Here is a 14,793-nt window from a genome sequence, read left to right on the forward strand (position 1 = left end):
AAAAGATCCCGCTATGACCGAGTACAAGTCAAAAGTCATTCGTTGATAGATTCTACTTCAAATTTCATTGTAAAGAATTGAACCTTTCGAGCGAGTAAACTAAATTTTTATTCATAAAAATATATTTTTTTTACCAATGTGATTTAAACGGAAAAAGAGAGAGAAAAAAAAACAGTTTTACACAACATTGAATTTGAAAACCTAGACTAGAACTGTAAAATAAGTACATGTCCAACAAACAGGCAGTACCAGTTCCCGTTGTATTGTGCAATGCACCAAATGACAAAAAATCCATACCACATTGTCAAAAAATAAATAAATACCACTTCTAAACTAAGCTAATAATTACATGGTTTCTGTTGAACAAATAACTCTATAGGACCAGGTACATTGATGAGATGGTGAATATTATCGGTACATTGATGAGTTTGGGAAACCGATGCACAGCATTCTCATTCTCGGGGATTGTTAAGTGACAACCGATCCCTTTAATCTCCTATTCAACAGCAGTAACCTCTTAACAATCCCACCGGTAAAAGCACCACTACATCAGCATGCGCGAAATAATCGGGTACAAATTGCTTCTACTTCATCAGAGAGTTTACAATCTGGATCACTGAACATCGGTAAAAGTCATTGATTGATATTTGGCATGGAGCAGGCTACAAGACAAAACGAATGCCCCAAAAACAAGTTGAGACTGGAACAAATGGATTTTGAATGATTGAAACCAGAGTTATCGGTACAGAAAAAATGCTTGAACTCAAAACAGTGGCCACCATCAATGACAATGTATATATATACAGACAACCAACTTGTCAGGCAAACCCTAAACCTCTTCTGTACAAATCTTGCCAGCATTCCATCTGAGTATTCTTTCATAGTTAGGCATAAAAATATGCGCCTCCAATTTCCAATATGTAAAACTCACAATATAATAATACCATAATGGAGTTCTCTATACAACTCGAACCCATGTTCCACCACACATTGGGCAGCCATATGCCCATCGGCTGATCCACCACAACTCCCTGCTACTCTGACTAGGAGAGGTAGTAGAAGCTGGAGAAGCAAAAGCAGAAGTCTGCCGCTGACATCTTATGCACTGCACCATGGAAATAAACAGTCACAAAATAGAAGATACGTGCAAATTTTTTTTATTAAAAAGTTCAAAAGATCAAACAAGTGTCTTTTATTTAATGTCAAAAATCATGTCAGGGATAAAAAAAATCTTTGACCAAACACTAATTTAAAAATAGCAAAAAGGTCAAGTACTCAAGCGGTTTTCACATGATATTAAACAAATGATCAAGTAATGCTTGAACTCACTATACAAACTACCAAGTCCCCAGAATTTTATTTTGGATTTCAGCAAATAACTGCACTGAGCATACGCTTTATCTACATTTCAACTAAAATTTCCTTTTAGATTGAGGGATCGGTTAGAGATATAAAAGTCATCCTAGGACTATTGACTAATTAATTAACCTATTGCTAAAGTCACTCAGGAAAAGTGGTACAGAGTCAAATGTCTACTCTTTCATCCCCCAAGTTTAAACGTTAGACAAAACTGAACACTGTAAAACCAGGATGCTCACAGTCGCTGATTCCATCTGCTTTCATCCCCCAAGTTTAAACGTTAGACAAAACTGAACACTGTAAAACCAGGATGCTCACAGTCGCTGATTCCATCTGTTAGGCATAGATCAATCTAAGCCCGCGGCATGTCTGGCTTTTTCTTTCAAGTGATATGGTTCATCAGTATTATTTTGCAACTCACACAAGCACTAGCATTGCAGAACACCAATGCAAGAACATCTATCAACAGTAAAATATAAATGACAAATCTTACAATGCAGAACACCAATGCAATGCTAGTGGTGTTCTTGCGTCGGTGCTCTTGTGTTGGTGTTCGAGCATTGTGTGCAACAGTAAAAAAAAAATTTCGCACTACTACAAAAAATATAAATGACAAATCTTACAATGCACACAAAATTGAATCCCGAAGTTGACTGTAAGATTCAGAGACAGTTTTTCGAGCCTTCAGATATTATAAAATCACCCAAATAACAAACAATTCCCAAGTTTTCAACAACAAAAAATAAGCATTTCAAAGTCATGCAACCCTTAAATGCACACAGCAAACAATAAAAGTGAACTAGATTTAATTTCTAACCTTGTACCAGACCCCTTCAAGGCCAGTTTTCCATGTTGCAGTAACAACATCTCTTCGAGATCCCATGATACCAAGATAAGCACCCAATCCCACAGAACTGTTCAGCCCAAAAGCTGCATCTCTTTCAGACATCCTGCGCTTCCTTGGCCATAAGCGATGGGTTCCATCATAGGCATCACAATGCTCCGTTGAGCTGAGATCAAGTGGGTCAGAGCAAACAATTTTAGGTTGATCATTTGCACAGTCTATATCATCGGGATCAGACCATGGTCCGCCAAACATATTCCGCCTATTCCACTCTTCTGATGGAGGGTGGAGTTCTAGCTCGCGTAGTAGAAGACCAGCAGCATCTGCACCTCTAGGACGGGGCATATTCTGCATAATGAATTCTGTTTCAGCAAGGGCTTTGGAAGAAAGGTTGCATGCCCAAAAGAAAGAACAAAAAGAACCAAACAAAAACAACTGACTAGGAATCAAAAGTTTAACGTCCAATCATCAACAGCACCAAAATAATCTATAACTAATTCTGTTGCATCACTGAATCAGAAATAAATTGTGCTGTAAAAAGGAATCATCATGTAAAGAAATGTAATAAAGCTATTTTCCAGCCTAATTAAATACATTAACAAAGCAAATCAACAATTGAAAGCATGAGGTTGAGAAAATATCATCAAAAACATTTAAAATAAGTAGAACAATATGAAGTTACCTGCATATGTGGACCAAGGGATGCCTCCACAACCTCAGGCAGTACAGTATAGTTTCCATCAATATAATGCAGCCGAACCTGAATGTTGCTGCTCCCCACCTGAGATATTGGCAATGGGTGTTGCAGGGTAGATGTTCGGCGACATAGTTCCATAAGCATCATAAAAAGCACCTTCACCTGCATTATACGTATAGTGAGAAAAGAAAAGTAAAATTGCAGTCTACTTTATAACCACGGCAGGTAAAAGTAAGAATACAACTCTAGAAACATGTTTATGTAAGTCACAAATAATAAAAAACTCGGAGCCTTCAGATAAGTCACAAAATTTATCACATTATAGTTAATACCTCTTCGAACGTATATCCTTGGCCAGCATTTCCACTACCCAATCTTGAACGTCCAGAAGGTGCTTCTTCACCTCCTTTTGGCCCAGATATAAGCTGACCAGCTCGCCCCGTCAGTCCATCTTCTGACTTGGCCACAGCTGAAACCGGTTTTGCGATCTCCTCCACTTTGCCAGAAGCAGGAGCATTAGACTTCTGTATATTTGAATCAGTAGTTCTACCGCGAGGAAGTTGTGTACGTCGAAAGAAAAAGCAGAAGAGTAAAAGTTGGCATAGTCTGTGAAGGAATTGACAGTCCCCAATAAGTCTAACTGCAGGTGTTCCAGGAAATGTTCCTGTATTAATGCTTATAGGCATAAATGATGAAGGACCGCTGATGGGGTTAGGGGTCGGGTTGGACCCTCCATCAGTTGTGTTGCTAATCTTGGCAATAGCCCCTTGTACCCACGTTTGCAATTGTACGGTTCCCATGGAGCTGGTATTACCATTTTGACCTGGAAAATATCATTTGCATTTGAGCTTGATATTTAAATTTTAAGACAAAAAAGATCACACAAATGGAGAAAATCATTAATACAATTCAGTGAAGATAACTGATTATTTTCTCCCCTAAAGAAAACAATTATTTTCTATCACCATTAGAAGAGAAGCACTAAATCTATGCAGCAAAAGCCCAACCAGAAGATTATCCCCAAGAATATTTTTTAATCCAAAATAAAACAGCTATATTGGTTGCAGGCAGAGAACCTCCATACTGAAGCATGATAAAGAAAACTGGATATAACTGAAAACAAGTTAAATTAATCTCTGGACCCTAGTACTTTTTGGAGAATTTTCAAAAATGTTCTTTTTACATAAAAAGCTTCAAATGGGTCTGTATAATTTCCAAGCCTTTAATCGGAGACAGGATTCATAGACCCCACAGAGTAAATTATTGGAAACAAGGGAGTCCATTCGTTTTTATAACATTAGACTCCTTTAGAGCATTCCTAAAATCAATTTAAACTCCAAAAATTAATATCTGATATGTGCACACTAACCCTGACTTGTTGCAGGAGTTGCTGAACTTTGGGTAGGACTGGCAACCATGTTGCGGTTGCTTCCGGTGCCTGCAGTCACGGCATGACTAGCCAACGTACGGCAGAAACTTGCATAACGTCGCAAACGTGTGATAAAATGTGAAGCTAAATCAAGAATTGCATCAACATAAGCCTGCAAAGATTAAAACAAATAAGAAACAAGAACTACAGACAATAACATGTATAACAGCCCTCAAGAACAATTCACAAAGAAGCCAAAAAAAACTCTGAAGGGTTCCATCATGTACGAACACACTCAGGTAGATTCATAAGCATAATTTTGTACAAAAACATAATTAAATGCAAGCATCCTAGTGCTTCTCATGCTATATTATATAATCAAACTCATGGTTTTATTGACGTACCCTCTACTTTTAAAAATTGCCGTATTCTCGTACTGATACCCGTATGTACTGGGTACTGTACCCGTACATATGTAACATAGCTTATTATGTACTATATATCTAATTACATATGCAGCCTCAAAAACTAAAAATTACTGAATTCCTGACACTCATTCACAATAAGAAAATGGGAGAAAACCCAAGTTAGGGTCTGTTTGGTTCAGCGGAAGGGAGGGATTTTAATGTTGGAGAGGGGATGTATTTTAATAAATATATGTTTAGTTCAAAAAAGGGGAGGTGAGGGATTTTAATTAAAAATATGTTTGGTTCACGAGAGAGGAGGGGGGGATTTTAGGCCAAATTTCAAACACTCATGTTTTAAAAACATTAATCTTTATCACCATTTTTATTTATCATCTCATGAAGTTCACAAATTTGACCATGTAACTTTTTGACTATTTTCACATGTCCTCTATGAAATGATAAATGAATTGGGAAATAGTGATATCTGTCCCTTTCACTTGTGCTCCACGGTAATGTATGCCATAGTCAAATATGGTTCTAGTTTTGAGTTAATTCCATCCCCCTCCTCTTTATTCAACTACCAGAGTTTTTGTGTAATAACTGAAATTTTATTTTATTTTCCCCACCAGAATGAAAAAGGGATTTAAAACCCTTCGTAGCATTTTTTAAATTATTGACGATGCTTCAATTTTGGGCTATTTTTTATATTCGAGCATTTAGTATGTGAATTATAATTACATTTTTTATGTAATCTCAGGCATAGCATTTTTGCAGTTGGCCACTCCGCACCGCTGTCAAAGATTAACAACTATGCTATGGCAAGACCGAAGAGAGCACAGATGAGAAGTATGCTAAATGACAAAGACCAATAGGGAAGCACAACAAATTGCATTTTATATTTTATTTTATAAATAACCAAATAGAAACACAAGTTTCCATACTGTAACCAAAGCAGACCTGAACACAAGGAACCAATGCAGGCTCGACAGCCATGGTTTCAGAATCAATGTTGGATAGTGTTTCGCCAGATGCTTGCCAAAGCTCAGGCACAAATTGTGTAGGATCTATTAATGCAGACTCAATCCCTCTCCCGAGCATATCCAACAACAACCTGGCTTGCATATCAAGAACCATAGCCCTGACCTCCTGCGCATTAGACCCTTCCAGTAGCCTGCACTTTATCCTGTCTAGACTCTGCAATCATATAGAAACAAGTTCATTTAGGTTAAAAAGCTGCGACATAAAAAGATGCTATCATGTATCTATCTGAAAATACTACCTTAAACAGAAGAAACTAATAGAAGAAAATCAATATTGTTTATACTATAATGAGAATTCTCTCAGCTGAAAGGCACGGCAAAAGAATAGAGCATGCTTGGTTGAAAATTGGACCTTAGATTTTCTGTAGATCAAAAATTATATTCACATGGACGTTTTGGACCTTAGATTTTCTGGAGTTCAAAAATTATATTCACATGGATGTTTTAAATGATTTTAGCATCTAACTGACATCAAACATCAAATTAAGCTCTTAGTCATCTACAAGTTATTTAGTGAGGACAAACAATACATATAGCGGCTAAGCCTGATGATGCAGGTACAATTTCAACAAATAAAAGATTCTCTAATAAGTATTTGCTTTCGAGTCCGAAATCCAGATTACGCAATATCCATGAAAAGCTTGACCAAACAAAGTACAATCTCATCACAGTTAACAGAAAAACAATGAAACTGCTACGGAGCTAACTATGGCGAAATTGAAAACGAATAGGGAAAAACTATGAAAGCCACCAACAGAATGCTGAAATAGTGATAGTTAACAATAACATACAGGGCCATATTGTTGCCTGTGCTGCACAGAAGGAAGAGAATGGAAATCCGCGTCCAAAACCGCAATGACGCTGTTAAGTGAAACTGAAACCAGGAAAAGAAAGTATTCTTTGTCAATGTACATATAAAACATGAAATCATATCATCCTTTCTTTCTCTAGAACAAACTTGAACAGATCAAAACAGAGAAAGGACGTAATCGTGAAACATAATAAACATAAACATAAACATAAACAATATAATAATAGTAGTAGTAGCAAGGAAAATCTCAAATAGAGTTGTTATGAAAAGTTACTAGAGACTATATAGAATGGAGAATACAGATCATTAGATCTATAACTATTCTGCAGGAGGTTCTAACTTGCATTGAGTCGGTACATTGTACAAACAGCATTAAGTAGAAGATGCCTTAAATAAATAACAGCAAAAAAAAATCAACCACATAAGTGCACACAGATTACTTTGTCTCGGGACTTCCCTGAAGGTGTGTTCATTGTCTTGGGACTTGTCTAAAGGCCACACACTCATAAAAGGGATGACCAATTCTTTAGAGTGTATTTGGATTGAGGGTTTAGAAGGGGAAGGGAAGGGAGGGGAGGGCTTACTTTTCTTTCCAATAGTGAAATAAAATAATAGAAAGGAACGGAACTAAGAAACCTCAGTGATGCAAATTTACCATGGATAAGGGAAATTATAAGAGTTCTAACAAATTAGGCGGATCCATAAATATTATGCAGTAGGATGGGCAGTCTGGCAGTGAGTCTGTCAGAACAGGTTCTTAGCAATTAGCGTACCCATCAAACAGTAACTGGATTCAATTACAATTAAACTACAGCAGACTTAGCTAACTTATTTTACTCTTAACAGACTGAACAACAAGTGCATCCTTACCAATACCATCCTCAGCAGCACTCTGCGTGCAGCCAACAGCATCCCACCAATCAACTCCAACCAATAGGCTCCACCAAAACCTGTTATACTAACAGATATTAGCAAATTCATGAAAATCATTGACAAAAGAAACAAATCACAACTTCCGCTACCAGACACAGTGGATCAAAAATCAGTGGAAGCTGTAAATCTGAAATCATATTAAGACACAGTTCACATATCACATAATGAAAAGAGATAAAGCATTCACCTTTCAGCAATTGCACGCTCCCAAATTGATGAATTGGCCTTTGCTTGACTAAGAGGAACAGGAGGAGGAAGAACCCGAATTATTTTCAATATTGTATAATTATTGATAGTATCATGCCAAACAGAAGCTGAACAGCAGCTTGTTGAAGAAAAAGCAGGAGCAGCAATTGCAGATCCAACCGTAATTTGATAGTTGTCTACTGGTGCAAAATTTGGACCAGAAAATATATGGACACCACCCCGGAGGAAAGCAATTGCAATTTCACCCCCATGAGCAGAGTAAACAATCCGTGCAAGGGTCCTAACATCGCTTGGAAGATCAAATGGATCAAAATTGACCCGCTTTGATTTATCCGAAATAGGCTCAGATATCTTTTGCACATCAGTAGCCATTCCAATTGTGGGCGATTGATGGTTCATAAAATCATCTGTGGGAGTTATGCACAGGTCCACCTTGGACTGCCAGACAGTTTGCATAGGAGGTTGACCACCCATACTAGAGGTAGGGTTTCCAAATATAGGATGGAGAACAACCTGTTCTAAAGATGATTCCCAGCGTTGCACTCTCCATCCGGTAATTGTTGGGCCTTCATCCGGATCATAAGGGGACATGTACTGTCCTGTAAAGGTAATAAAATCAGTTATGCATCATTTTTTAGATCAACTGTCTGTTCACATGGAACCACTGGCATAATATTCTGACCAACATGCATTACAATCAAGCATTATCACAGCCTCGGGGTGAAAAGAAGGTTAGATAGATAAATATCGTAAGTTTGACTCTGGGAAGTGTAAGAAAAATTTAAAACTTCAGTCCAATCTGAACTATATTTCTGAACATAAAAAAGAATAAGTTGTAGATGGTAAAACAAGAAAGAAAAATATAACTAACGACTGACTATACATATATTTATATAAAGTGGTTATTAATAATCATTTAAATTGAGGAATGTAATGGAAAGCAACGGTAAAGTTGTTGTCATGTGACTGAAAGGTCACGGGTTCAAGTCTTGGAAACAGCCACTTGTGTATAAAACAGGGCAAGGTTGTGTACAATACACCAAATGGTGGGACCCCTTCCCGAACCCTGCGTATGCGGGAGCTTTATTGCACCGGGATGCCCTTTTTAATGTAATGGAGTGCAACGGTAGATGGTAAAACAAATGGGCGAATATTAGAGGATTTCTGATGGGGGGAAATTGGGTCACAAGTTCCTAAAACATGATTGAAACTTTTGATAAGTGAAAGGATAAATACAATTGAGCTTCAATGAACCTAAATTACATTCATTACGACTCCACAAAAAGAAAAGTACAGCAAAGATCAAAGAAAATTACAATATTGAAGAGTTGTGGTCCGAAAATGCAATAAACAGAGAAGAGGGCAAAAAGAATGCAGCAAAAGAATTGAAGATGGAGGAATAAATTCATAATCAGCGGAGGCACATGTTAGCACAAAACAAGTTGCAAACCGTCAACTGCTTGCTTGAGGAAAAGAATAAGAAAAAAAAAAGTCAGAACCAGCTTCATACCCTCAACTATCACAACAGCTATTACTGAACCAGCGCGAGTTGGATCGAAGGCCACTGCTGTTACACCAGAACCCCATGTAGTGGTTGCTGCAGATTGAGCTGCGGCTTCAGGACTCACATATGCCGAAAAATTTGAAACTGGTGAGCAGTATAGAGGTACAGCATCACCAATGTTTTTGTCTGTCAGCTTTTTCCCTTGCTTTGCAAGAGATAATAGATGATCTTGCCAACAAAATAAGTATGCAGCTAAAGGTGCAAAACCAGCCCACTTGGGTGTGATATGTGGCGGGACACCAGACTTTGTACTTGTCATCGCACATGATTGGAAGCCATTCCCAGGCCCAGGTGTGACCTCCCAGACTACGATGGTGGATGGGTTAACAATCGGTACACCTGCCACATGCATGGCACCACTATCCGTTATGATAGCATCACCGGCCATAATGCCACTGGGCCCACAGCCTAAAAGTCCTTTACTGGTGTGAAACCACCTCGGTGTTGAGTCTTTCTGATTAGGAGGCCATTGGGACCAGTGAAGTTGAACTGAGCCTGATGAGAACACAGAACAGACGCAAAGGAAATTGGGCCATCTAGCTGAAATAAAACAACCGCATACATCAGATACACAAGGATTTAATATTTAATATGTAAAGCATATTAATGAATGACCAACCAATGTGCAATCAAATAAAGGAAATTCAAGATGCCACTCTAGCATCTAAATAGCAATGACACTTCAGGTTGAGGTGTGTCCAAGTAACCAATACATGTCAAACACCTGACACGTGTTGGTGCCCAACATTCATACACAGTACGAAGCCCATACAACACGCATCAGACACTCCATTCCAGTGTTGGAGAAAAAAAAAATTTGGCTCTGGCACGTATGAGGACACGATGTGCACACAACTACGACACCTAGCCAATACTTCCACTTGGCTAGACATAATGGGACATGGCTGGTGCCCCAATTTTCAAATTTTTAGTGATTTTGATGATCAACAAGGAGGTGAAAGGCCTTTAAATTGATTAAAATCTTTTTAGCTTTTGGGTATTAGATTTTTATATTGGGCCTAACTCATCTATACAAAGCCAGCTTGTAAGGTGAGGGGTGCCACTCTTTTTAAACTCTACAAGCCAGCTTGTAAGGTGATGGGTGCCATCATACAAAACCGGGAACTAACAAAATTATGAAGGAAAGAAAAAATGCAATCAATCTGAGTGATAGGATTCAATTTAGTATTAGGACTGAATTAGTTAATGCAACGGTAAAATTACAATGAAAACGGATGATCTTATTTCTGAATGATCCAGTTAGAGTTCAAATGGGATCTAACTGCTGATTACAATGGTCGAACAACGGAAATTGTAAAATGCAGAAAAATAAAGATAGCCTAGGTAATTCGAGACACCTAGAATCTCCCAGTGTAGTGAGACTACGTACTAAATTCCTGTCCTCTCATACTGAACATTCCTTCTCTATATATCCCTCAGATCCACAATCTCTCTCCTCAGCCACCTGTCCACTAATCATGCGCTTAACCCACTAAATCAGTTATGAGATTTTGATTCTCTATATTACTGTTTTGATCTATTGCATTACTATTTTGATTCTCTACATTACTACTTTGACTTTCTACATTATTGTTCCCTTGTTTCCTTTTATAGACTCTCTCAAAACTATCACTGAGTCAACAAGCTTGTAGCCTAATCGACAATAGACCAAGTTTTAAAACTTGAATCTGATCTCAGAGGTTCAACCATCCAACTGGGCGACTGTTCCCTTCCCCAAAGTTACATCTCTAAAGTACCACAAATAAAAGGCAACCAGAAACAATGTAAGCGGGATAAGTGACCTGAAGTTTGAGACTGCTGTGAAAGAAACTTTTCCTCAAATGTAAGCTTCGAATCTGGAGTAGCGCTTGATTTGGATGATAACCACCTATACTATTTTTTCAAAAAAAAAAAAGTTGATTCAGATTAAAAATGAAGACATGAATAATAGATTTGTTCAATTTATATCATATGGGATTAGAATCTCCACGATTCTAAAATAATGATATCCAAAATATACTATTAACTTGTATTGGAATATGATTAAAAGATCTACCATCAAAAGAAATTCCGTACACAGAAAGAAATAGAAACAGAATGAAAAGTATATCACAATAAACACCTGAAAACATTAGACAATATTGCAAAAGAATGATAATGAAGCTCTTCAAGGGCGACTTTATAATTAGTTGATAAATAATGTAATTCTATTTGGTTTGAGAATCTAAAGCCATTTGCTTCTTTCTAGTCTTTTTATACCATATTAGAGAATTCTTTGTACTGTTGAACTAGTCTGTCATAGTATTTATACTGTGAAGAAAACTATTTGACTATAACCACAGAAGTTCAAGGTAAACGATGGACAAATTATAATGTTTACAAGACTTCATCAAAAGAAATACAGGAAATATTTTAACATGACATCAGCACAAGACTGTGTAGTTGCATACCGGAGACACTCCTGATAGCCACTTCGTAGCAACTGCAATATCTTGACGCCACTCATGTTCACGCCGCCAACAGCTAGCATCACGAACAAGATTAGCTGGCCCCTGAATGAAGAAACTATCAGAGGAGTATAACACAGACAAAGATGTGAAATATAGGCTACATTGAAAAGAAATGAGATTGGTAGCTCATTTGGAGCAAGGTAATGAGATTGATAGCTCATACTTACTTGAGAAGGTTGAGTCCAAATAGTTACCCTCCCATGAAAATTTGCAATCAGCAATGCACGAGGGTAAGAGGTGGGGGACCATTCTATAAACTGGACTGAATCACGAGGAGAATCTGCAGAAGATGTAATTATAAAAAATATGTAAATATAAAAATTATATTTCTGAAAACAAAACCGCAAAACAAATGTCGGTTAACATAATTCATCGTATTTGAGGGAAGGGAAAAATTTACACTTCAGCAAACTTCATGTTTACTACAGGACAACAAAATGCAATTTAGGAATTATAAAACATATTATGCATTCAGATTTAATTTGCCTTTTTATTGTAATGGTATTCCTGCTAAAATCGTAAAAAACATCATATTAAGCTGGTGGTCAAAGGGTGAGCCTTGACAATCTTCAGACTTGAACATGATGGAAGCCTTGAGCATTGGCCTGCCTTTTTTATTCTTTATATTTGGGTAACTAATAACAGGAACTGATAGTTATAAATTTGCATTTTCTATCAAAAATATCCTTCAAAATTGCATGTTAATCAGTTAAAACCCCTTTGAAATCCTGTTTATGTGCAATAACTTCATAATGACGTGCCTTCAATAACTTTCCAACAACAATTCAACAAAAAACGAGTGGACAGACAGATGTATGGCATTGTTTGATGTTCATAAAGTTTCCCTGGGTTGAATTCGATGTATTCAACATATTCAGAGTCTGATAATTACAAGATTTCTTCTTTAGGAACTACACTTTATAACCAAAAATCCAAGTACGTGTCAATATTAGCTAATGCCAGATTGTGTGGTCGAATTGCCTCATATTAGCATAAGCTTTAAATTGCTAATCCAAGAGAACTACGAAAACTTTACAACAGTTTAAGTCAAACTTTATTGGCATAAAATACAGTAATGATGGAACATCCATTGTAATAGAATGAAACAACGACATTAATATACCTGCGATGACATTGAATACTGCACATTCAGTTGGCCTCTCCGGGATCACAATATGTATAGGGATCCAAAATGGTGGATTAGCAGTTGAACTATGAAAAAAGATAAACGCCAGTAAGCATTATAAATAGAATTACAAAGCTTAAAATGTTTATCCATTGATAGAGTATGCTTTTTCTGCCTTGAAAATTCACTTCAACTATCTTCATACAAACATAAATTCTTCTTCTCAAAGACATGTGTAACACATAGTCAAATTTTAAGGAATGAAACATGTTCAAATGGGTAATAAAAACACAGACCTTGGAATTCTGGCGCAAGTTTCAGCGGCGCAAGCTATGGCATTTAGTTTTCCACACCAGGAAACAGCGCTGCAAACAGAAAGATAAAATAAATAAATGTCACTAAAACCAAAATTATTAATACATAAACCATATGGAACATAAAATAATACACAAACAAGTTCACTTCACAGAAAGTCATTGGAAGACCAACAATAAAATGTCTGAATCTAAATCGCCGTACACTATCGCCATGTAAATTCAGAACTCAGAAGAATAAAAAATAATCAAATTTGGTTCAATATAGGGTCTGTTTGGATTGGCTTATTTGAGCTTATCTACTAGTATAAGTTTTGTGAGATTGTTTGGGAGAACTTATAAAAACAGCTTATTACATTGTTCATGAGCTGGTTTCAACTTATTTTCACTAGTTCTCTAAGATAGCTTACGAAAACAGCTTATAGCTTATACGAAACAGTATAACTTTATACATAATATCATCACATAAGTAGCTTATACATATGCGTTGTCATGATAAGCATTTGCGCTATAAATGCAAATAAGTGTTTATCCAAACAGGGCCATAATCAATTTGAACAACTTCATTAACCCAACTGGCAATGTAAAGCTAATAACTTACTTTGATTATTTAAAACATAAGAGTCACAAAACATATCCAAAACACTACTCATACTAATTATCATAATCGGTTGAAAATAAACCAACTGATCAATCAAGTTACAATTCACTCCAAACATTTCCAGCTCAACCAATTCATGAATCAAAACAAAGCTAAAATTGACCATCAACCAATCAACATGTGCAAGAATTCCAACAACAAAGAAAAAACACCATTTTTTCCACTCCAAACATTTCCAGCTCAACCAATTCATAAATTACAACAAAGTTAAAATCTACCATGATGAACCAATCAACACATACAAGAATTTCAACAAATAAGAAAAAATAATCATTTTTTTTTTCAAAATAAAAAATTTCCCTTGACTAACCTGAAATTACGACATAATTCAGGAACACTCATCTTATGCATCAAATTGGCCTTAGATTGTCTAAGCCTGATAGTGAAAACAGTAGCTGGATTAACAGAATCTTCCTCCATTGGTTGATCAATTGGTGATTTATTGTCCTCAGCAACAACCTCTTGATCTTCAACAGCAGAAATTGGTTCGTTGTTGTTATTGTCAGAAGCAGTACCGTTAGGAAGGTCTTGAGAATGGGGCATAGAGTGAGCCAGTGGCTCAGTTTGTTCAGAGTCTTTTGTTTGATTCATAGCGAATAAATTAAAAAACCCTAATTTAATAAATAGACCGAAAATGTAGAAGAGAGAGAAAGTGGTGAAAAGTCGTAATTGAAGGTGACAGATGAGATGATACTGTGTTGTTGTTTGTAGAGAGAGAGTGAGTGGGAAAAGAGAAACAAAGGATGGGATTTGAGAGATTTTATGTTTTGTTTAATAAAAAAAAAGAGAGAATTTTTAGGGTTTTTGTTTGTGCTGGGTGGGTGATGTGTGTTGTTGTGTTTTGTAGTGTGGTGGACAAAGTAAAAGGCAGTGATTCCAGATTTGCTTTCTTGGCTCTTGCGTCGGAAATGTTTTTCCCACTTTTTTTTACTTTTTGTCGTTTCAGACTTG

The 14,793-nt window shown here is 36.7% G+C and overlaps 1 protein-coding gene across 1 annotated transcript; it reads right to left on the reverse strand.

Moving 5' to 3' along the window:
* Nucleotides 1-230: 230 nt before the first annotated feature.
* LOC146932390 (mediator of RNA polymerase II transcription subunit 16-like) lies at nucleotides 231-14,436 on the reverse strand. The gene is made up of 16 exons (XM_085704044.1): nucleotides 14,153-14,436; nucleotides 13,164-13,232; nucleotides 12,865-12,953; nucleotides 11,909-12,021; nucleotides 11,682-11,783; nucleotides 11,034-11,124; nucleotides 9,178-9,771; nucleotides 7,648-8,266; nucleotides 7,398-7,477; nucleotides 6,508-6,590; nucleotides 5,634-5,870; nucleotides 4,270-4,441; nucleotides 3,233-3,723; nucleotides 2,886-3,062; nucleotides 2,177-2,551; nucleotides 231-1,105 (listed from the first exon to the last, which is right to left on the reverse strand). Exons 1-16 carry the CDS (start codon nucleotides 14,431-14,433, stop codon nucleotides 959-961), a joined length of 3,720 nt encoding a protein of 1,239 aa, XP_085560170.1. The 5' UTR covers nucleotides 14,434-14,436; the 3' UTR covers nucleotides 231-958.
* Between the last annotated feature and the right edge of the window lie 357 nt (nucleotides 14,437-14,793).

This window comes from Medicago sativa, chromosome 4, assembly GCF_051527215.1.
Source record: "Medicago sativa cultivar Bolivia chromosome 4, Bolivia_mono, whole genome shotgun sequence".
Taxonomy (NCBI): domain Eukaryota; kingdom Viridiplantae; phylum Streptophyta; class Magnoliopsida; order Fabales; family Fabaceae; genus Medicago; species Medicago sativa.

Excerpts from the sequence above, each read along its gene's own strand:
- LOC146932390 (XM_085704044.1), bottom strand. The coding sequence starts at position 14,433 with ATGAATCAAACAAAAGACTCTGAACAAACTGAGCCACTGGCTCACTCT. Across the intron at positions 11,784-11,908 it reads TTTGGACTCAACCTTCTCAA|GGGCCAGCTAATCTTGTTCG; the intron begins GTAAGTATGAGC and ends TTCTTCATTCAG. Across the intron at positions 7,478-7,647 it reads GAGCGTGCAATTGCTGAAAG|GTTTTGGTGGAGCCTATTGG; the intron begins GTGAATGCTTTA and ends TTAGTATAACAG.